This window comes from Cyrtonyx montezumae, unplaced genomic scaffold (genome assembly GCF_038088225.1).
Source record: "Cyrtonyx montezumae isolate F1298 unplaced genomic scaffold, pur_monq_1.0 scaffold_6, whole genome shotgun sequence".
Classification (NCBI taxonomy): Eukaryota; Metazoa; Chordata; class Aves; order Galliformes; family Odontophoridae; genus Cyrtonyx; species Cyrtonyx montezumae.
Window position 1 is genome coordinate 12,650,111 of NW_027072067.1, and position 24,110 is coordinate 12,674,220.

A 24,110-nucleotide genomic window follows, 5' to 3' on the forward strand; every position below is an offset into this window, starting at 1 on the left:
AACCAGGTCCCTTAGTGCCATATCCACACACACTTCTTAAATACTTCTTAAATTACTGAGATACTTCTTAAATTCTTAAATCCTGTCTGTCTCTCACTAATGATATTCCCCAAAGTCTCTACCTAAGAAGCCCCACTCAGAGGAGCCAGAGCTACTCATGGGGAGTATGAGGTTTCGGTCAGACCTCTGTGTGTAACAAAGGGCAGGAGGCAGTGAGCGGATGCTCCACCATCCTCTGCTCTCACATCTGCAGGCACCACCTGGGCATACAGCCCAGCTGCATGCACACCTCAGCAGTCCTGACTCGCTCACACTTGCATCAATTTTTAACTATTTACTCATGATTCCTCCGCTGTTATTTCTGTGTTCTGTCCTTTTGATTTATTTATTTCCCCCTTCTGTCTAGGCTGTCCCCAGCTCATCTCTCTCTTGAGTGCCATCAGAGAGTTTCTACTAGTGCTAAATTATTGCAAAAATCTACACTGTTCCTGTGGGAGATCTTCAGATGCTATTTGCTGTGTCTGTTTGTGTGCCATCCTCATGTTTGCCGTGATAAAAGAAACTGCAAGAGCACTACCACAGAACTCTCTAATTTGGGATTAAAATGATAGATCAAAAGTAATCTTTGGGGTGGATGAACTTACTGCTTTGGTGTTGAAAAATACCACACTTGTATCAAAACGTAGCGATGGATCTTCTCTAATTTAGCCCTTCAGATTAGGATCCTTTCTTTGTTCCTGACTCATGCTCATTGCTATTCATAGACTTTTACAGTTCAGCTCCTCCTAGGACATCTCCTTAATGAACTAATGGGAAACAACAGCAGCACTGAATAAGGCCAAATCAAGAGACCGAGTTCCTGCTCAGCCACTGTAGCAAAAATTCTTGCTCAGAACCTTCTCTTGCCAGCAAGATGCTGGAGCGGTTTGATTTTACACTTAAATGGAAGTTCTTTGAAGTTTAGAAGAAACTAATCTTTAACTTGTTTCAGAAAGGCAATGAAAATGGGTCGTTAAACCTGGGTGTATCAAATTCCAATTAGCATTAGCATGGACAATATAATTAAAAGGTAAATTAGCCATAATAGCATAGAATAGAACACTTTTTACAGTAACTAACAGTCAATTGAAACGATGTACTTTGGTTTCTTGGGTTGTCAATGATAAGTTGAAAGGACAGAATGAGAGCCTTTATCCATTCATCTTTGGACAGTAATGTGTTCTGCAGAGTTAAACATGAAGAGCAGCAGCACACCTTCACAATCAGTAGGAGAGACCGAGCAGGATTGAGGAAGCTGAAGAAAAGAGCCCAGAGCTGAAAAGTTCATTTGGTATGAGAGGGTGAACAATGCACATAGTGATAGGGGCACTGTGCAGCTCCAAGGTTCCCAAAGCAGTTATGTGCTAATTGCAGAAGAGTTTGTTAAGCAGCCTGGGATCAGACCTGACCTGGTGGCCTGCCTGCAAACGTAGGTGGTGACAATGATAGGACATGGGGATGCTTTACGTGCAAATGAATGACTTGCCAGCTGAGCACTGGCCAGCAGGAAGCTGAGGATGTCCTCCAGCCCCTTCCAGTCAGCCAGCCACAGCACACCAATGCCTTCTTTGTGTCGTGGGCTGGAGTGGGCAAGCTGAACTTGAAATGGCCTTTTATTGTTCTACACCAATGTTAAAGATGACAAAGGAAAAAGAAAAAAGAGGCACATTGGCAAGGGGAGGCTTTTCTTGAATGGTCTGCTTTTGCTGTTCTTTTGCAAGATAGGAATCCACCATTGTAGCAGTTTTCCAGAGTATTAAAATTCATTTAAAACGTTCAGTGTGAAGAAAAGCCATTTTCAGATGATCAGCTCTCACAGCATAAGACCTTCTTTTCCACTGCTGTGTTTTTCACCATCTTCGCTTAATCTTCCTCTTCTATTAACTTTGTATTGGCCAGCTGGGAACACGTACTGTTGAGAAAACAGTCGGCATCAACATAAAAAGGTTAATTAAAGTGATTAACCTTACCAACAATTCCCTTATGGAAGAATCCTATAGAATTTAATAGAAAGTGATGCATTTACTATGTAGTATTTAAACTGTCAGAGAAAAATCCTTAGCAGGGATGTAATTCCCTATTAAATTCTCTAACTTCTTAGAGTATTCTCCACAGAACCTTACTGGATTCATCTGTGTTAAACTCTGCCGCATTTGGCATGAATATTTCAATGCTAATAACATCTAAAAAGAGTTCTGTATGATACAGGGATGTAGGGTTTGATGTAAGGCTTTTCAGAAGTGGAAGGGTATTTTTTAGGAGAGACCTCGAGTAGCACAGCAAGGATATTACGTGATTTCTAAATGTAAAAAAATAGAGAAAGAAAAGGTAAAAGAAAATCACATTAAATGTTACTAAGAGGTAAGTGATGCTGCTTTTCCATTTGAGACTGAGGCTGAACTGATCCTGCCTGCTGTATAATCACAGGTCCCCAGTTTACTGGAGCTGACAAACAGCATTAGGGGAAGCACACACTGTAGTGTGGGTTTTCTTCTGTGATAGAAATGGAACTATGAAAATTCTATTAGGACCAGCTGAGAGTTTTGCCTGATCCTTCTTTGTCTTTGCTCAGCTCATCTCCTTGAATGTGAATGTAGTGTATTTCTCCCTGTGGAGAAGGTGGAGAAAAAAGCAATTGTTGTTTGGGAGTGTCATGTGGATATAAAAGCTATAAAATGTTCAAGGTTTTAGTATACTTGGCACTTTTAAAATGTAAATGCTGAGGAAGATATCAAAATTGCAGTGCACCTCCTTTGTGAAATGTCTGCATAATGCTGAACTCTGATACATCTGCTGTTTGTATAGCATTTCTCTTGATAATTTTTCTCTGTCACTTAGTTTGTGATCTTTGTAGCAGCTGTGAACTCCTAATGACTTTCTCTCTTAGGCAGGTTCTATGCTGTTATTTTTAAAGCCTGTAGTACAAAGTAATTCAACACTTCCCCATCTATCCTTGGGGAAGATGGGCTCTATTTGGTGAGACTTCTGGGACTCAACGACTGTCTGAATAACCAATTTCTTGCACGGTTTTGTTAGTTCTAAACATTGATGTGTTTTTCAAAAGTGTGTTTCAAATCTGCAAATATTGATGCTAATGATAAAAAGGAGGTTAACTTGTTCAAGAAGGTTGTAGAAGAAAAAAATCCGACTCAGAAGTGGAATCATATGAGTTGGGGGATTGCAGCAATTCGGTTTGCAGGGCAGTCTCTGATGGGGGTAACTCCCTTGGGCAGCCCAGACAAGGGGAATAGCTGCTCTTCTCAAGGGGCAAAGAAGAAATCACACATTGCCTCATTTCAGTAGCCCTGTGTTCTACTCTTCAACGGTGTAAGGAAGGAGCAGGTTAAGAGCTAAAAAGTCAATTGGAATTAGGTGTCTGACCTAACTGGACAGGCATCTGCATTTCAAGCTTCATGAACACTTTACAAACTCAAACACATCCTGCTTTGTAAAAGGCTGAATAGGCGTAGCTCCATATGTGGATACCACCTTTTATCTTTTTCACTATATTGTTGGCTGTTAATCACTGTCCAAGCAATGGTATTTAAAGCGCTAGCTGTTATCTTCAGAGATCTGTTTTATTTATACCTTATAAAAGGCATCTCTCTGCAGAGAACTAGCAAAAGGTCAGTGCCCAACTGAAATGTCAGAAACCCTATTTGGAGAGGTTATAAGCAAATAAGTTGTCCTGCAGTCAAAAATCCTCTGTTGAAATGTTTTTGGTGTTTAATTTCTTAGCCTACGTTGTGGCCATTACTGCCTTTGAAGGGATTCTCTTCCCAAGCAGGGAGTGAGCAGGGTGTCAGGAGATGCATTTCCAGAAGACAGATGGACTGCTGGTCAGAGGGGGACAGTAGACTATTGCAGTGCCCAGACTGCATCTGTCACCAGGTCTGTGGAGAGAAAGGCACCAAAGAGCAGCTAATGCCTCCTTAACTTAAACAGACCGTGTCCTACAGGACAATACTGAATGACTGTGTTTAATCCAGTGAGTAAGATATTGATACTTTAAACATGGCTTCTGTGAGCTGTTGCAAAAGGAGATAAAACTTCATTCTTTGTGCTGACACATTTTCCGTTTGAATAATTTTATGCCTAGGAAGTGCAGCGCTGTACGGCCGACATGAACATCACTGCAGAGCACTCCAACCACCCTGACAACAAGCACAAGAACAGATACATCAACATCCTAGCATGTAAGTGAGCATGTTTAATCAGCCAGGAAAGGCACTCTCCTCTCGTAGTGTATGTGTGTGGCTGGAAGAGGCAGATGGTTTAATGTTATATTGTTCCACAACAACTAATAAATACGTGGAATTGGGGCTGGGAAGACATTTTCCTTCTAAAGGCAGTGGACATTTTGGCTTCTCTGAGGCTACAATTTCTCTCCAGCTTTTGTTTTGAAGCAGTTTGATGGTCTACGTGTAGATTTAGAAGTTACCAGTTTACTATGAAACTTTGTGGAGGAATAACTGGGATAAATTGATGATCAGAGCTCTTCTGCTTGCTGACATCTGAAAAGTGGCCTAAGGGAAGTGCATGGTAGAGCAACGAGTTTTACTGATGATCCCTGGGATTCCTTTGTATTCCCAAAGATGCTAAATCTTACAGACTACATCTGCTGTATTTCAACCTGCTTCAACTGTGTGTATGCCTTGGACAAGCGGTGATCTTTGTATTACAGTGCTGGCTTTGCCTGTATTCCTCTGAGAACTGCAAATCTGGACAGAGCTCTAGAGTGCAAATTTCTACTGGCCTGGGCTGTAAATGCAGTAACTTTTTCCATATTGTTCTCTGATGTGGAACAAATGGCATGTGCAGCAGTTACTGTAGTTTAGGAATAAAAATGGAGAGTCACGGATATCAAGTTCCTATGTTTATAAAATGTTGCAATAAATCTTGAATGTTTTTGATGGCATAGGAATGAAATGGGTGTATCTCATTCTTAGAATCAGTCAAGGTGCAGGCTGAGTGCCAGTAGCACACTTGCTGTGTGTCCTTGTGCAAGGAGATTCGTTGCGTTCGTCCCAGCTCTGTTTTTAGACATAGGTGTCTGGTCCCTCTAAGCACTGTGAGAGAGGCGCCGTTAGAGAACTGAAGCAGGAACTTCAGTACTCCAAATTGCCCCAGGAGGAATATCTTTCTCCATTGGTGTGTTGGAAGGCAAATAAAACCAGGTGCTTCCTGCTTGAAGTTAGCCCATGTCTCTTTTCTGCGTGTGTTGGAAGCACCTTCCAGCCTCACACTGCTGCTTAGAAGCAGGGATGCAATTTTTTTTCTGATTTGAGCAAGAAGTCAGACATTTGAGAGCAAGAAGAGCAAGAGCTAAAGAGTGGAATGGCATGATCCAAAGTCTGTCTTCTTGGTATGTTGACAGTGGTGAAGGAGTGAGGACATTCGCTCTGCTCCCTGAGCCAACGGAGCTGAATGAGCTCAACACGGAGCACAGGATAAATGAGCTCAGCCACTGAGCCAAGCAAAGGCAGCATTACTGCCTGCAGGAGCTGAGCTGGTGCTGCTGTGCAGCGCCCCACGGCCTGGTGTGGTGCCTTGGCTCTTTGATTCACACTGCACTGTGTGATGCAGATCATCCTAGAGATCTTTCTACTGGGGCTCCAGTGTCTTAAAGAGAAGCTGTCCCAGAATGTAATTTAGGGTTGTGAAGCCTTGAGGACCTGCTTCCATGACCAGATGGCCAAGAACAGACACATTCCACTTCAGTCCAAAGCCAATTGCTTCAAGCTATTAATAAGGGCTACCCCAATACATAGGAATTAGAATGTTCACTTGCAATTCTGCATCATGTTTCCTTATCATGCTTCTGTGCTCTGTTTTTTGTCCTGCAGATGATCACAGTAGGGTGAAGCTGAGGCCTTTACCAGGAAAAGATTCTAAGCACAGTGACTACATTAATGCTAATTATGTTGATGTAAGTTATTTGAATTGTTTTTTCTTCTCTAACTATAAATCCTTCCCCAAGGAGGAAGTATTGCTACTCGTGAAATGTTCGTGTTTTCCACCTTCACGTAATAGTTTTGCTACAAATTCCTCGCTATTCTGAATGAGAAAGGCACCTTTCTTTGTTACCTTTAAATTATTAATTTCTCTGCCATGATACTGCTTTCATCTCACTTGGCATTATGGTTTTCTTTGAAGGGTTACAACAAAGCAAAAGCCTACATTGCTACCCAGGGACCTTTAAAGTCTACCTTTGAAGATTTCTGGAGGATGATTTGGGAACAAAATACTGGAATCATTGTCATGATCACAAACCTTGTTGAAAAAGGAAGAGTAAGAGATTTTCTAGTTTGTTAGCAAACGCTCCTTACCACCTCTCCAAATCACGTGGGCAGAATTTGTTTTAAATGGTCTGGGATGATGTGTGTTGATGTCTAAAATGTACCTAAGTAACAGAGGGTTACATAGCTAGCCATGATTTTTCTTGTTTAAAAAGCTCTAACCACAAATACAAAGAAACAAACCTTCAGCCAACCCATCCAACTATGTCTTTGTTCAGAGAAAGTGCGATCAGTACTGGCCGTCAGAGAATAGCGAGGAGTATGGCAACATAATAGTCACGCTGAAGAGCACAAACATTCATGCCTGCTACACTGTGCGCCGCTTCACGGTCAGGAACACAAAGATGAAAAAGGTGGGTGAAGCCTTCACTGTTCTCATCCAGGTGCCTTCTTAGCTTGTGCAGGACACAGGCCGCACAGGAGCAAAATTCAGCTGTTGCATAGGCAACTTGAAGCAGCAGGTGGATGGGAAAGGAGTAAGCAAAATCAGGATTACAGGGGACCAGGTGACAGGTTTAACCTATGTTTCTTTCTCTCAAGTTTATCTTTCTGGTATCAGAGCTGCTGCTGTCTTTATCTGTTCCTGTCTGTCTTTTCCTTACGCTGTCTCCCCTCCAAACAAGAGGCAGAGCTGCAGAAGATTCCTTCTGTCAGAGTCTGACACGTTTTCTGACCAAACTGAGGAACTGAAATAGAATTGAAGGATTCCATGCTTCTCTTTCCTAATCTTTCTCTTCTCTCTGCTTACGTTTTGCATGCAGGGTCAGAAGGGAAACCCAAAAGGGCGCCAGAACGAGAGAACAGTTATTCAGTATCACTACACTCAGTGGCCTGACATGGGTGTGCCCGAGTACGCCCTGCCTGTGCTGACCTTCGTTAGGAGATCCTCTGCAGCCAGAACCCCGGACATGGGACCAGTGGTTGTGCACTGCAGGTATGAAGAGTCATAGAATCATAGATTGGCCTGGGTTGGAAGGGGCCTCGAAGAGCACTGAATTGAAGGTCCAGGAATAGGTGCATTTGTTTAGCTCTGTTCTGCTGTTGTGTTTAGTCTGGTCTGACTGTATTACATGGGTTTGTCTTCTGTTTTTTGTAGTGCTGGTGTTGGCAGAACTGGTACCTACATTGTGATTGACAGTATGCTGCAACAGATAAAAGACAAAAGCACAGTTAATGTCCTGGGTTTCCTGAAACATATCAGGACACAGCGCAACTACCTCGTCCAGACAGAGGTAAAGACTGCAGTGGGGCTCAGTGTATGGCCATGTTCATTTTTATGTTTCAATCAGAAAGCAAATAGATTTTTCAGTTAAATCCCTGTAAGTATTGAATATATCATGAGACATTAGTTGCACTGGAATGCCTCTCTTTTTCTAGACCAGAAACTTCAGATTTTGCTTATGACTTCTTCAGAGGTGTGAGTGTTAAACACAAACACAATGTTTTTTTCTGTATTTGGCCATATTTGCCTGGGCAGTTTGTTTTGCATACCCTCCTTTAGTGCTCTACCCCTCAGTTAAAGCCATCCATTTAGTTAATTCAAGTGCTTACGTGACGTGCTTTGTTTATCTAGGAGCAGTACATTTTTATTCATGATGCCTTGTTGGAAGCCATCCTTGGGAAGGAGACTGAAGTATCTGCAAACCAGCTGCATAGTTATGTTAACAGCATCCTCATACCTGGCATAGGAGGAAAGACACGATTAGAAAAACAGTTCAAGGTAAGGCTTATCACTCCCATCCAGAGGGGCCTAATTTCTCCACTTTGTGTTGCATGGCATGCCTTCCCTGTTCCGTTGTCATAGATAATGAACCAAACCAGAACACTTGATTAGCACAGCATAGCATCTTGGGAAGTTCAGGGCTCAACGAGTCAGCTACGCTGCTGGAAATCAGCACTAATGCTCTTGAAGTCAAAGGTGCAAAGTAGAACATGAACAGTGCTTTGAAGCATGCTGCTGCTAGTCTTCCCGTTTCGAAGGGAGCTGGGTGTTCCTGAGCGTGTGGGTAACTTTGGAGGTCTTCCTCAAAGCTGATTCTTATGCATATATGTGGGGAAATGAAACAAAATTCTTAGTGCAACTCACTATTTCCGTGTTGTGGATAAGTAATTTAAAATATTTTAATACTAAGAAATACAACGTGCCTTTCTGATTGCTAATAGCTGTGCTTGCTGCTTTTTCCTACTGTATTATAGCTGCAGTCATCGTGGCCAAAGTAAAATTATTTGCTTGGATCTATTTGAAACCTACCATTTTCTGATTGCACTCTTTTGTGGGACTGAATTTCATAAGATAATACATGACGTCTGTTTTCACACCTAAACTCAGCTTAATAACCACATAAAGAACTGGAACTGTTAAATTTTAACAGGTGCAAAGCTATTCAAAAAATGAAGGAGGTAGTCTCAGAATTCACTTGTGGAAATGTCAGTACTCCCAATCAATAAAGACATTCCAGGTGCCTAATTACTAAATTACAGAAACTAGCACAGGAGTGCGCGCACGCACACACACAGGAGAAGTCATTTTATTAGAAAATAATTATTGCACTTCTATATGGAATATCAAGTTATAAGCATGAAGATGTTTTCTCACGACTTATGGCACAATTTGCAGATTTGAAGTGTCGTTTGCAGAAATGGCTCACTCTGCTGGAGTGCAAGTGTTTAGCAACTCTGGAACTTCCAGTGTAACAGTGCCAGTACAAAGATGAGTTAAGTGCTATCTTGATTAGAGCAGGTTTGAAACTGGGACTAAGAAAGCAGCAATTATTAAATTTTTCCCTGACTTCTGCTGCTATGTCAGAGCTGCCAGAAAATAACTAGTGCCCATGCTTTGGTACAGTAGTTTGCTTTCATCTGTCTGAGAGTAAAATTACCTTGAGTAATGAGTTGCTAGCTCAGGGGATGGAAAATCCACCTTCACCCTTCTTGCTCTGGGAGAGTTCCCCATACACTGGGGGAATATTCAACGGTAAATCTGCCTCCCTGACTTCTCATTGTGACCAGAATGAATTTTGCAGACCAGATATAATACAATTCTCCTCAAATCTCTGCTGCTGGTGTGTTGGGTTCCCAGAAGGCCTGCCAGAAAAGAGGGTATTCTGCAGGAATTATCTTGTTTTCATTTTGAAAGAAAACATAAAAGTTTGGGTGGTTGTTGTTTTGTTTTGGTGTTTGTTGTTGTTGTTGTTGTTTGTCATTGTTTTATTTTCTAGCTTTTCTTCCCCAAGACCTGCTTCCAACTGAACATATCTGCAAATGTTTGAAATATATTCTCAAGGATAACTAAGCATACTGTTCTGTCAAGATGGATTTTGATGAAACTTCATTTTCAGGATGTTTCAAAGCTGAGAGCTGTAGAGATCTTTTTAGCCATTAAACAAATGGTATGAAAAGGATGATTTCCATTGGCATCTCAAGGACTTTAAACAAGTTTAACGATGTGGTTTATTCTTCTACTGATGCTTCCTCCCAGGAGTTGGCAAAGAAACCGCCTCTCTTCATTTAGAGTGCTGTGAGGACTGACTTACTACTTTATTCTCTTTCAGCTGGTTACACAGTGTAATGCAAAATATGTGGAATGCTTCAGTGCTCAGAAGGACTGCAACAAAGAGAAGAACAGGAACTCATCAGTCGTGCCATGTAAGATCACGTCTTCGGTTTGATTACCACCTAGCATAACTTTCTGTAGTGAACACTCCCAGTATATGCATGAAAAAGGCACATGAGGAAGAAGAAATGTGATCTGTATAGACCAAGCTGACTTGTCTTTTGGAATTACTCTGATGAAACTGAACGAAAGGAAATAGTTATGGTGTCAGTTAGATATACTGTCCAAGAGAAATGTTAATGTGAAGTGTTTGAATAATTAGTTGGAGGATAAACCTATGGAATACTGTGATAATTACTTTGATGCAGCTCCCAGCTCAGGTGAGATCTCCCAGAGTGATTGGCGCAAGTGTTTTTATGATTTACTTAATATTACAGTACATTCAGTTAGTTTCTGTGTGCAAGCCTTCCTCAGATTCGAGGGCACTTAGTGCCCAAGGCCACAGTTTCACAGTCATTAATATGGATTCGGTGCACAGTTGCCAGGCAGTGTGAACTTGCCTAAGACCAAGCACAGACACGATGTCATTCCCATCGCATTGCCCAGAGCACAGGGCATACAGGACAGGCAGTAGTCAAAGTAATGCAACATTATAAGGGCACAGACTTGGTCCATCGTGAAGTTTGGTAACGAAAAAGGGAAATCATCAGGATATACATTACAAACAAAGGTGGACGGACTGAAATAGCCTACACGACTTCACAGGCTGTGTCACGTAGTTGCAGTGATTTCAGTTTGGCAGTAGGAGCCTGGTAGTTGGCTTCAGGACATTGTTGAACCCAACCCTCAAAAGTGGTGCAGACCTGCTGAAGAACACTCACTTCTGGGTTCTTACCCTTGATGGAAGGGTTTTATCTGAGGAGGTTATCTCACCTCCCAGATGAGAGGAGCACTGGTGGCTGTGCTACAGAGTGGTAGGGAAAGCAAAATCAGTCATGGGTTTTTTTTGTGCTGTTGGAAACAAATAGAATGCTACAGTCAAAAATTACCTGAAATCCCCTGAAATCCCCTGTTATCACTGCATATACTGTTATTCGGTAATTCAGCCTGCTGTGAAAACCTTTGCTATAGTAAAATTTGATTCCTAAAATTACTTTGTCCTTGTGGGAATATTGTGCAACATTCTCTTTTATATCCTGTGTTAGCAGGCAAGGCTTTAACACGGTTAAGTGCTGGCCTGCTCCTGCAGGAGATGGGAGCTGCAGTGTTTGTTAACGTCTGAGAAATTCCTGCTTTCTGCAATGGGCCATGACCAGACTTTGATATTCTTTTTCTTTTTGTCTTATAGCTGAGCGTGCTAGAGTGGGCTTGGCACCACTGCCTGGAATGAAGGGAACTGATTACATTAATGCCTCTTATATCATGGTAAGGAAGCCAACACCTAATTACAAAGTAAAATCAATTCTGAGGTGCTAAATACCAGATGCCTATAATTGTCTTAATTCTGTATGTAATGGCTGTGTATTAACGGATGAGATTTTAACACCTTCCCCATAATGTACAACTATTAACCGTGTTTTATTAAAGATTGTTGCTTAAGAAAATTAAACGGTAGATGCACTTAGATGGGACGTGTATTTTCCTGAGATGCAGTCAAATAAACACTGGGATTTAGAGTAAGTGAAAACAACAGGGACTTTGCAGGCTGGAAATGGCATTACAAAATTACAGTCTGTGTGAAAATATTGTGGAATAAAATGAAACAGGGTCATTATGCATCCCCAGAGATAAAATTAATGCATTAAAGGTATTGAAGGCAGTAAGTAACTGTGGTTTGTTTTCTGGAAAAGGGCTACTACAGGAGTAACGAGTTCATCATAACCCAACATCCGCTGCCACATACAACTAAAGATTTCTGGCGAATGATCTGGGATCACAATGCACAGATCATCGTCATGCTGCCAGACAACCAGAGCCTGGTGAGTGAAGCACCCGTGCCATACAGCACTGACTTAAGCCAGCAGGCCACTAGGGTCATAGAACCACAGAATCATTAAGGTTTGAAAAGGCCACTAAGATCATCAAGTCCAACCATCAACCCATCACCCGTGCCCACTAAACCACGTCACTGAGTGCAGCATCTGCTATTTTCTTGAACACCTTCAGGGATGGTGACCCCCCCACCTCCCTGGGCAGCCTGTTCAAATACCCAAACACTCTTTGCAAGAAGACATTTTTCTTCATATCCAACCTGAACCTCCCTGGGTCACTTCATTACATGCTATAATGTAAATGCTGTTTCAGTGCTGTTGAAAGCAAAGCCAGTTTACCAGCCACCTTCTCAAACTTTGCCCTAAGCTTGTTACAGAAGACCAGGGCAAGGACTTCGAGAAGAGCAAAAGTATAAAGCAAAGACATTAGAATAGTTGCTTGTATCCAGGAATGTAAGGCCATTCAGGACTTCGGGCTCGGAAAGGTTACTGAAATTATTTTAACGTAAGCAAAAAGTGAACATGCATGTTAATCTGTGAGACAAAGAGGGAGAAGCAGGTGACACGTGAAGTGCTAATCAGTACTTGCAGGTTTACTAGCATGTCTCAAGAGGATACTGGAAAAGGATTAAGAATTAAATGTGTGTGTTTTTTTTCATATGTGCACCACTAAGACATGCAGACAGTCGTAGCTGAGAATGGTAGAGAAGTCACCTTCATTACAGCAGAAAAATAGCAATCATGAGAGGCAGCAGTATTATACCAAAAACAATACTATGATACTAAAGAGGCAGCATTCTATATGCTTCCCACATGCTTCCCATCACAACTGCAGGGCATTCAGTGAAATATGATTGAATCAGGAAGTACTAATGACTAAGTGTGTCAGCTAGAAATGAAGAGGTTGATCTTGTCTTGAAAAGTCTGTAGACTAGCTCTGCAGAACAGTAATGATTAAAGGGCAAAGGAGGAGCCCTGGACTCAGCCATAGCAGGCTTGCATGGATGCCTGGTGCCAGCCTTCATGTTCAGTGAGCCCAGAATGAAGACTGTCTAGCAGGGCAGTAGTGTCCACGCTTTGGTCCATTGCTTGGTTTGTGTCGTGTTGGCTGCCAGATAGGGGTGGAATGGGACTGAGACAGCATCTTCCCCCACCCTTAAAAATTCTACTCCTACATGAATATCTGTCAGCCTTCCACCTAGACTTGGTCCAAAGACCTTCCACTGACATCCTTGAGTTTTGGCTTAGACCACAATAGAAAAAAATTCAAAATAGTAAGCAATTAATTGTAAAGGTCAATGAATTTTTTTCTAAACAAATGCCTAACTTTTATGAAAAACTATGTAGGCAGGAGGTAATGTAACGCAGAGGTTAAGTACGAGCAAGGTAAGAGAACCATTTCCCTGTGAAACCAATTAAAAAGCAAGTGTTACCTGTTTGGACTCACAAAAGAGGGGGCTGGCAGGCTTAATGACTTCTTGTAGACTAATAGTAAGTTGCTTTTAGTCACAAATATCTTTACAATGTCAGCTCCTGATCGTCTTTATGTATCATACCAATTTTTTAATCCACTGGATTTTTCAGTCACACACAAGGTATCTGGAAGTCTGCAGTAGTGTGTTTTTCCTTTCCTCCAGGCAGAAGATGAGTTTGTGTACTGGCCAAGTCGCGAGGAATCTATGAACTGTGAGGCCTTTACTGTGACCCTTATCAGCAAAGACAGACTGTGCCTCTCTAACGAAGAGCAAATTATCATCCATGACTTTATCCTTGAAGCTACCCAGGTAAAATAAACCTCCAACTGTGGGTCTTGGCTTTTCCCCAAAATGTTATTCATGTTATTTGAACATGGCAGAAGAAAAGTTCACAAACAGCGTTGAAAATGATGCACCTGTAAATGCATGAGCATGCACGTTGCTCACAGGGGAAAGATGTTCTCACTGACTCCTTCTCCCTCTCACATCTTCCACTTCCAGGTAGATTCCTGTAGCTAGTGAGGCTGAAGTTTTTAGCATTTGACATATTTGAAAGTGAAAACACTGTTTGTCATTCAATAATTACAAAAGTAGATTGAATTATTCTTTGTAAAGTACACCAAGGTTTATTGTCCTGTTTCTGTTTATAAAATTCAGTATTTATAGTGTAATCGTTTGGGGTGTTAATTAAGGGGGATTATTTATCAAGCACATTTGTTTTGAGTTAAAAGTTTGCCTCTATTTTTGCTGCAAAAAGTTGGTTTGGCAAACCCTTTTACATTTAGATTGCTTGGTTACCTTCCTCTTGTTTGAATTTTGACCTGTGAGAGCTCTGAGAGAAGCCATGAAATAAAGAATGAAATCTTTATCAATAGATGATTTTGATAAGTTGTAATATTTCAGGGTGCTCACTGGTACAGAAATGCTAGAGCTGTTATCTTTTTCTATTTGCTCTTTCATCCTGGGGTGGATAAATGTGAGACTGGAGTAGCTAACGCCGAGGCTGATGTTTCATTTCAGGATGACTACGTTCTGGAAGTCCGCCACTTTCAGTGTCCTAAATGGCCAAACCCAGATGCTCCCATAAGCAGTACCTTTGAACTTATCAATGTAATTAAGGAAGAGGCCTTAACAAGGGATGGCCCCACCATAGTTCATGATGAGTATGTCGTCTCTTTTCTCCCATTAATGTGAAAGACATACAAGGAGTTGCTACAGGGTACTTGTTAGGATTGATGTCTATTCTTGCATGGAGTGGATGGGGTTTTGTGATCTAAGGAGCAGGATCAGGACACCTACATTTCCAGGAATGAGGTTTCAGTTGGCACTGAGGCCAAATACATTTAAATCTGTTTGTTGTAATTTTTGTGTTGGTTGTAGTCTAGGGTGAACCTAGAAAGTAAGGCTGTATTTGCTTTGTATGCAATCTGCATTATTCTGTACGTGGAAGTGTCCCAGACAAAATCTGCAGCGAGTTTCAGAACCCAGCAGAGCCCAGGGTCAGGTAAAGCTCTGTGTGCCCAGCAGAGGCTTATGGAAACCAATTTCAAAACAGACCTGAGCTCCTGTCTGACAATTCAGGTTTGATGTGCAGGTGAGACACAGAACAGGCTCAGCTTGGCTGTGTCTCGGGATGAGCAGCAGTATCTTGTCACAAGGATTTCTAGGTTTTCTGAGAGCAGTTTTCTTTCCCTTCTTTCTTCTTCCCCAGAACACCACTAGGGACCATATGGTGCCAAGTGGGAGGGAGCCCATTAACACAGGGCCAGCATGTCCCAGCACTTGTCTCTTTTGTAGTGTAATGGTGAGCATTGTCTTGCTAGATATGCTTGAATGCCCAGTTATAAAAGATGCTAAATACTACATTGCATATTATTAATTTGCATTCATTATAGAGCTGCAAAATACTGTTACTGTGAAGCCAGAGCCTGAATCTAACAGGACCATCTTCAGAAGAAGCTGCTTCCTGGTGGGCAAAGTGCTTTCTGAAGTCACAGCCATTGAAATCCCAAGGCAGCCCATTTCTGACACTGCCTGGGCTGTCCTTAGAGCAGACACCAAGCCTGCAGAAATGGCAGCTGCCCCTCCAGCCCTGTGCTGCAGCCTGTCAGCCCTTTTGCTGTTGCTACAAAACAGTTAGTCTTAGAAATGTCCATCTGGTGTAACACTGTTAGTAGCATGCTCTGTTAATGCAGTGGTCGGATCAGCTTTGTGTGAGCGCGTGCTCCTACCTGCTGCTGCCAAAAGAGCTCTCACTTCATATCAGAGCATTGCTGCTGCAACAGGCTTTTCCCAACAGGTTCCTGCAAACGGTGCCTCGGGCTGCAGGAACTATTTTTCCTCCCACAGTTTCCTGCCTTGCTGCCCCACAGTGTGAGCTGTGTTGGCTTTTGCCAGCACTTATTAATTCCAGGCTAGTTTTAATATTCATGCTTTGGGTAGGCTGAAGTGAGGTTTTGCTGCTCTTGCAGTACTTAAGATTATGTTTTACAAAATTAGAACCATTATTGATTTGGGTATTCATATTAGACCTAAAGAAAAGAAGTCAGAATCTCATTTCTAACGGTGCTGAGTCATCCTTTCTGTAAATTGCATTTTTTGGTTTATTTGTCATATTCAATGATTTTATTTTTATGCCTAATACATAATTTGGATTCTGCTTTTCACTGGAGCTGAAGCAAATGTAGCTGAAAATGAAAATTTCCCTTTCCTACATGCACCTACTATATCACATAGTCCACTAATAATTACAACTGCGGATTAATTCCAAATATGTGAATTTTCAGACACTAAATGCACGTGGTATTTAGGGAGAGCACGGTGGGATGAATTTGAGAACAACATTTCAAAGTAGTTCAGAAATCCAACTGGAGACCACTGTCGAGAACTTTAAATGTAACTGCCCTTATGCAAGCAGCTAGGTGAAGATTTGTTCATCACTTGCAGATTGCTGGGAGGTGGTGCTAATCAGCCCAGGTGGGAAGGAGGCCATTAGGCCCAAGGGGTGTTCTGTTGTGTCCCACCAGTAGCACACACAAAGGTCCCTGTGCACGGTGTCCGAGCCACAGCCATCTCCATAGCTCTGCAGGAGCCCTCCTCCTTCTATAGGGTTTTTCATCAAATACAGCAGGTCTATTGTGATCTGATTTCTGTTTCCAATTCCTAGGCAAACTGAGTTTCCAAAAATCATACGAAATTAAGTCAGCATATGTCTCGATTTCCACAGGAGTGCTGTAAAAAATCCTCGTGGTAATCTTATTGTAGCAGATGGCATTGCAGCACTCACTGATTATTTAAGGTTTCACGTACAGCTCTCCAAACAGCTCATGGAGTAAATCAGCACCGATGTCCCCTTTTGCAGGTCAGGACATTTCGACACGACTTCCTCAAAGTCACAAAACTGGGACAGCATTTCAATCTCCTGAGTACTGAGAGGGCAGAGTTCAGGTGCGGCGCCTCAGAAGCAATTATGGGCTGCTGCTTCTTAGGATCCTTTGTCCCCTGCCCCACAGCTGCACGTATGACTGCAGCACACCCCCAGATTTAGCAGCAGTAAGATTTCTACCTGGCCAGCTATGTTGAGGACTCAGAGTCCTTCCCCTGACATCGCTCAGGTTCTTCCTAAATGACAGCCCAGCTCAACTTACCAGGGTCTGTAATGTCAGGAGTGTTGCATTTCACTTATGAATTGGACCTCAGGAAGGCTGTGAGGTGCCCCACTTAGCTGTGAGCAGCTCGTATCCATGTTAGTTGTACATAATTGTCAGATGCAGAGAAACAGGCAGGTCTCATTTCTTTTAATCATTAATGTTTTGCTTGAGCTCCCACTGATGAATGTAAAACTCTCAGCTGTAATGCAGATGCTTTCAGTACACGTGGCGTGTGAGAAATGATTTCACTGTTACACTCCGCAAGCTGGGTATGTTTAACAGCCTCACATCCTTCTGCTGATGCAGTTGTTCATACTGAGTAGCACAGATATCCTGAGTTGAATAGGGTAACATAAAATTTCTTATTTTTTTTTACTAAAATGGCAAAAAATAACCCAGAATAAAGCAGTCATCTGCTAGATATAAAGATGAAGCACAGTAATCAAAGTCCATGTCAACATGTTTGTGGCTCTGTGTCAGGGTGCCCAGGTGTGTTTGTGAGTACCTTATCCTGTTGGTGTGGTTTTTCAGGTATGGAGCTGTGTCAGCGGGAACGCTATGTGCCCTTACCACTCTGTCCCAGCAGCTGGAGAATGAAAATGCTGTTGATGTTTTCCAGGTGGCAAAGATGATAAATCTTATGCGGCCTGGAGTATTTACAGACATTGTAAGTCTTTAAATGGAATATGAATGGAGAGTTTGCAAGGGTTTCATCTGAGACCAAAAGCATGAGCTGAAACACGCAGTGTGTACGTTACAAAGCCTCACTGCATCTGCTGCCTTCTCCTGGAATTTAAGCCCACCTCTGATTTAACACATTTGTCTATTTGGAACATTTGAATGTGGGAAAATTATCAATGAATTGATGCATCGAATTCATCGTACGAAACCATGCGATGTATGTCGATTGTACATTACTGTTTAAAATCAACATAGTGATGGAATAAAGAGGAAAATAGGGCAGCTGGACAAATGTCCTTCCTGCTGGGAAAACAGTAATGATACTGCAGTGTTTCTGCATTATTCTGATTCTCTGCAGTTTCCTTATAACGTCAGAAGAAAGACTTCTGGGCAGCAGATCAACAATAATATGAAATGCTCAAAGTTGGGATGTTGGGGTGATGATGTTAAGCTAACACAAGCAATTACTCTCAAAATATTTTTCTTTATTTCGTATTCTTCTAATTTCCTATTTTCTATATGTATGCTCCTAGCAACAAACATCCATGACCTTCCTTACAAATGCCAAGTGTAAGTGCTGCTCACCTACGTAGAATGAAAGCATTGAAACAACTTGCCTTTCTCTTCCAGGAGCAGTACCAGTTTCTTTATAAGGCAATGCTAAGCTTGGTCAGCACTAAGGAAAATGGAAATGGTCCCCTGACACTGGACAAAAACGGTGCTGTGATGGCCAGCGATGAATCGGATCCCGCAGAAAGCATGGAGTCTCTTGTCTAATTGGAAACCTGAAAAGGCACTTAATTTGTAGAACTTCTGAAGACTGAGCGAACTTTTTTGAGGCCTTTTTTGCCAGACTCTAGGTTATACAATAACCCAATTACTTTTTTACACTGATAAAAGTTTTGATATTTATTTTTTGCCATTTTATGTCTTAATGGTATCCTACTGAGCATTTGCACCTCTGTTTATTTCACACAGTGAAACGCAATTTTATCTAGTTTGCACTATATGATCAGTGTTACTGCCTATAATACTCTAATACAGAACAAGCCCTGATGTGACATTCCATGACAACAAACACGCTTTTTCTGTTTCGTTTAAATGCAGTGAAGTTTTGCTAAACTACAGTGACCCTCGAATTTTAACTCTTGAATGCTAGGCCAGATGGATTCTTTCTACGACAGATACTGTACCCCTTCATTCCATATTTATTGTTTTAATGATCATGGCACAATTTTGGTAATGGTATTCTGCATTCCAGTGGAGTGGATGAGCAGCGTTCATCCTTCTTGACAAAATGTGGCAGGTGATTATTAGCTACAGTGAAGGTGGAACAGCCTTGTGGAGCAGAAACAATTATTTCTGTATTGTTTCACGTTACTGTTTTGTACACTTAGAGACCTGAGGCTTGCTTCACATGGAATAGATAAATTGCCTACAACGTAATTATGAATTAGAATTACAGTTCATGTGTGGGACACAGCAATAGGTTTTGATTTCACAATTTCAAAGTTTCTCCATTTATGCAGAAAAATGTCAGGTTTTGCATTTAGCCTGCCCTGTGATGGGAAAGTGTTCTGGGTTGATATTCATCACAGCCCATACAGTAAGTAATCTACTGCAGCCCCAATTCAGACCTGTTTTCAGATACATTGAAGGTAGCAATATTTTACATTACTAAGCTATTCAATATTTTAAACACATTAATTTCCTTACTATTTCTTGAATATGACCTCACACCTAATGGTATGTTACATGATGACAGGCGTTTCTTAATTTCATAACTGTTAGATGCCATTTTTACAGGTGTGTAATTTTCATACTTTAGTGCTAAAACATAAAGTACTGATCCATATTTACTGGTGAAGCAAACTAATAAAAAAAAACTACCTATAAAGTTACATTCTCCCTCTTTTTTTTTTGCCAGACTAATTCAGTAGCTAGTTTATCGTGTTTTTCCCTCCCACACCAATGAAACGGTTTTCCCCAGATTATATAAATCATAGGAGTTTTTGTTTGGAGCATCTAAGTATACATTCTCATTGGCTCCCTTTTCTTTTGTAGTTGTTGTGGTTCCTCAGCATCCATCTTTATTTAGCAAAAGAAGTGAGTACATGCTTAACTCTCCAGAGATAAAGCTAATCATCTCCTTCGTAGCTCTGCCCGATAGCGAGGGGTCATGGAATCTGCCTTGAGAATGAGATCTGTTGTTTCAGCCATCCTGATGTTTGCTATACAGTTACAGGCACCATCCTTTACGTGTGGCATTAATTTCTTCTCGGTTCCAACTGCACAAAACATGCATTGTATCTTTCAGGACTTGTCAAATTATTGCAGCGTATTTTTCAGTTCAGTGTAAAACTTTCTGCCAGCTGGGACTTGCTTGAGTGCAGACACGTGGCAAGGCAAAACCACTTGTTGTGCTGGAGGGGAGGGCAAAGAGGAGGAAGGTCAGTGAAGGGAAAGGATCTGTGGATTTTCCATGCAGAAGGAAGCTGAAAGCGACATTTATATTGAGAATAGGTCCTTTGGTTCAGAGCCTCTTGAGGTACAGAGTGATACAGCCCCACCGACAGCTGTACAAACTGGTATGAGCTAACATCTGGCCTTTCCTTTGTAAGAGGAGAAAGACTTCCTAGTATGAATAGACTCCATTAATTCCCACACCAAAATATGTAAGCGTTCACCTGCGACGTTCTGTGTGGTTACCAGTTTGTTGAACCCCTCAGTACAAATGCTCCAAATAAGTGCCAATGTGGAACAGTGTGCTATATCCATGGCTTCTTTGAGGAAATCCCATGTCCAGCAGCAGCTAGTCCAAACAAAATAACGTGCAAAACTTTTCAAAAGAATGCATTATAGTTTGCTTCCCCTTCGCACTGGGACATCCCAGCACCAGAGTGAGTCAGTGCTGCGTGGTAGGAGCTCAGACTGGAGATGTGGCTGCTGAACCCCCACAGCACAGCGGTGATCCCAGCCCTGGGATGGTTGGGATCAGTCCAACCTCGAGTATTCACGTTCCTGGGGAAAGGTGTAGGGAGAAGGAAGGAATTTAAACCTTGACGGAGCCAAGCAACGCAGAGATCACTGCAGGCATCAGGAGGGTTGCAGTTGTTCAGTACCCTTGGCTCTATGCTTTTCATTTCTGTGGCATGATGGAAGGTAACCGTGGTGAGCATCCTTAGTTGAATCTCTTCACCCCAGTTTTAAAAGTCAGTGAAAGAAGGCTGTGGGGTTGAACTTTGGTAGGTGCTTTGGAAATTCACGCATTCCCGTTGGCGTTTTCGCACACCTGCGCTACTTGCTTGTGGCTTAGTCCGTGGGGAAATTTACACTGATGCTGTATGACTTCTCCATAGATTTTTGCTTACGGGGGATTAAGCTGCATGTTAAGGAATGTGTTAACAGTCAGACAGCCAGTAGAAGGAAGTGATGCATTAGGTTTGAAGTGGATGAAGGTTGGGATTAGGAGCACATGAGAGCCAAACCCGTCCTGCTGCAAGCAGATGCAGCTCTGCTCTCTTACTGGAAATGCACCTCTTTCCCTGGGACCGGAGGAGGCTGGAAGAAGGAGCACGCATTGAGAGACGTGGAGCTCCACTGGGATGCTCTCACGTGCCTGTCTGGCCAAGTCCCACGCTGTGCAGGGCAGCCTTGCTCTGCCACGCCAGCCCCCATGCTGTAAGCTCTGCTTGGTATTCAGTTGGGATGCTTTTCAAGCAGAAAAGTTCCCAGGGAGCATGCCTGCAAGTTAGGGGAGCCCAGGTATGTCCCTTTGCTATCAGATGTGGTCCTCAGCAGTGGCAGTGTGTGCGTGCGTGCATGTCTGCATCTGTAAAATATTATTTCTCCATGTCTTGCATGGGTATGCACCTGCTGACCACATGGAAGAGATAAATGTCTGCGCGTTGAGCCCATCACTATAGCCAAGCTTTCCAGGGAGGAAAGTGTCATCGTAACATCTAAAATCAGTGGCTCTCCTGTCCGTGGTTAACCCAGCATCGGTAGGAAGGTGTGGGGGAGGCAGTCGGACGGAGCAGGTGTGCAGGCTGCAAGGCTGCTTCTTCAGCAAGACCGAGGTCTGGAGAGCTTTCACTTGAAAGCAGCATTTGTCTTTAGTATTTCACAGTGTCTGTTCCCAAATATGAACTTAGGAAGGGGATAAAAACATCCCAAACCCTTACCCTCCTTCCTGTGGGCAATCCTCCGTGCCGTGGGTTTGCTCGAGGTTAGTGGAATCACTGACAGGATCTGCTTCAGTTGTTTTTCCAATTTCTGACCGCTTGAATTGCTCGAGCCCGGAGTGATGTATTGGAACACTAGGAGAGGACTCTTAATGAAACAGCACAACTGCCTTCTTATTAACCTTTTTTAAGCCGATATGTTTTATTTAAAAGCTATAAATATAGATATCTATTCTACCAAAGATGCATACTACTAATTCTCAGCAAAACAAAACCAACGTGATTAAAAAATAATAGTAAAATGTAGTTGTCTTAAAGATTTAAGTCTTTCTCAAATTCACATCTTTCGATAGCAAATCCTGTGTTCTGAAGTTTGTGTTCAAATGGTGCCAGTGAATTTTTATATGAAGGGAAATGCCTATTTATTAATCCACTGCATTGCTGTTCTTTTCTCTCTTTTTCATTTTCTCTGACAAACGTAATTCAGCTTTTATTGTTACCCCTTTGCTTTTCTTCTCTTTGATGCCATTCTAACAATTTCAACCACATTGGCTTTACTTATCAAAGGAGAAGGAATGCAAAAAGAGCGAAAGAGAAGGAACTGTAATGAAGAGATTTGGCCTCTGCTTTGTCGTAGCTGTTAAACTGTTTTTAGTGTTTTTGTTAACTATTTGCAAAGGGAAGCGTTTTCTACAGAGGATAATTAATTTCAAGAAAAAATGTCTTGAGTTTTAAGAATAAACATGTCTCCAAAAGAGGAGATACTCAATTTTATACAATGTCACAACTCTCCAACATTTGGGGTAGTGACTTCTTTGTTGTGTTAGAACATTTGAAATGAGCAAGCAGCCATTGTTTCTAAAGACCTAAGCATTCACGTGTACTCATATTTTCTTTTTCCTTCATTTTTAAATAGCGAAACCATGAAAACTGTAAATATTTTGTTGCTTGGATAAGCATCTTCTGGGAACTTTGTATCTATGGTATATAATCATAGAATTTTATATTTTCATATAAAGCTAATTTTTTTCTAGTTTCACCTCCTTCCTAGTTCTGTGGTGGCTATGTGAATACATACCTTCTGTGTACCGAGGTAGTGAGACACCATCATCACACTCCAAAAAGATCTCCACACGTCATTTCTTTGGGGCAGTGATTGTGAAGGTTAGATTTTTATTTTATTTTTTATTCCATTGTCAGTGTGTGCAATAGGAATTAGACTTAGCCAGTCACTGGATACGTTTGTCTCATTGCTCCATTCAGAAAAAAGAAATGTGGTGTTTGGTTTTGGGACAGGGTGGGGGGGGAGTGTTCTGAGGGAGAGCTTTGGTTTGGTTTGGTTTGGTTTTTTTTGTTTGGGGTTTTTTTGTAACTTGAAGAATCTTCTTTTTGTTATGTTTAAAACTATATCAAATCATTCTATTATAGTGTTATTTAATATGTAAATTGTATTGCTATACATAAAATAAAGTATGGTTTTTGATGTATTTACAGACTTCTTTCTTATTTGCATCAAATACACATACAGAACAGATGCACAAGTCAGTATTTCATTGTCCCTGGCGTGCAGGAAGAATGATGAGATCCAAGGCCTGCTTTAATTAGGTCTCAAATTTCCAAGGAGTACTCAGCCTGTAACTGTCTTTCGGTCACTTGACGGAGGAGACTGCTTCTCCCCTCTTAACAGTCTCAGACAATCAGAGAGCTTTCTGCCTGCCTCAGACTATCAGCACTTCCCTTTCCTCCCCAGGACTGTTCCCCCAGAATCCTGTGACATCAAAATCCCTTTTGGAGAGGAGATTGTCTCCATTCCAGACCGGAGCTTTATCTCCGTGTGTGATGTTCCTCAGACCTGGTGCAGGCATCAGCAGACATCTGCCTGCAGGAGCTGGGAGTTCCACCCAGCCACCATCACTAGTGCTGCTGGGGCTGCCCACAACTTCTGCAGCTCAGCGGGGGCTGTGGAGGAGGGAAAAGCATTCATCCCCATCTCAGGATGGTAGGGAGGGGCAGATGTTCCAAATCTTAGAGACAAAGCAGCAACTATTCCCTGTGTATGAGAAGCCATACCTACTTGCTGCACCACAGCCGAAAGCTGTCACTGAAGCAGGCACGTTGTGCTGTCCGTGCCCAGTTTTGCAAGAAGAACCATCCCCACACTGCCTGCGGTCCTGTGCTGATTGCACCTTACTGACATTGTCGTCCCTGAAAGAAACCTGCCCAGGGCCGGGGCTCTCG

General features: G+C 42.1%; 1 protein-coding gene across 1 annotated transcript in view; it reads left to right on the forward strand.

The window, feature by feature from the left end:
• Positions 1-23,318, forward strand: part of PTPRG (protein tyrosine phosphatase receptor type G) — a 375,335-nt gene extending 352,017 nt beyond the window's left edge. Inside the window, exons 16-29 of the mRNA XM_065749431.1 lie at positions 4,139-4,235; positions 5,886-5,968; positions 6,196-6,330; positions 6,557-6,691; positions 7,100-7,272; positions 7,435-7,570; positions 7,912-8,058; positions 9,890-9,983; positions 11,240-11,316; positions 11,742-11,870; positions 13,520-13,666; positions 14,378-14,520; positions 17,539-17,674; positions 18,319-23,318. Of these exons, the coding sequence (XP_065605503.1) occupies positions 4,139-4,235; positions 5,886-5,968; positions 6,196-6,330; positions 6,557-6,691; positions 7,100-7,272; positions 7,435-7,570; positions 7,912-8,058; positions 9,890-9,983; positions 11,240-11,316; positions 11,742-11,870; positions 13,520-13,666; positions 14,378-14,520; positions 17,539-17,674; positions 18,319-18,465 (1,779 nt within the window). The 3' untranslated portion in view covers positions 18,466-23,318. The remainder of the gene's footprint in view (positions 1-4,138; positions 4,236-5,885; positions 5,969-6,195; positions 6,331-6,556; positions 6,692-7,099; positions 7,273-7,434; positions 7,571-7,911; positions 8,059-9,889; positions 9,984-11,239; positions 11,317-11,741; positions 11,871-13,519; positions 13,667-14,377; positions 14,521-17,538; positions 17,675-18,318) is intronic.
• The last annotated feature ends 792 nt before the right edge of the window (positions 23,319-24,110 follow it).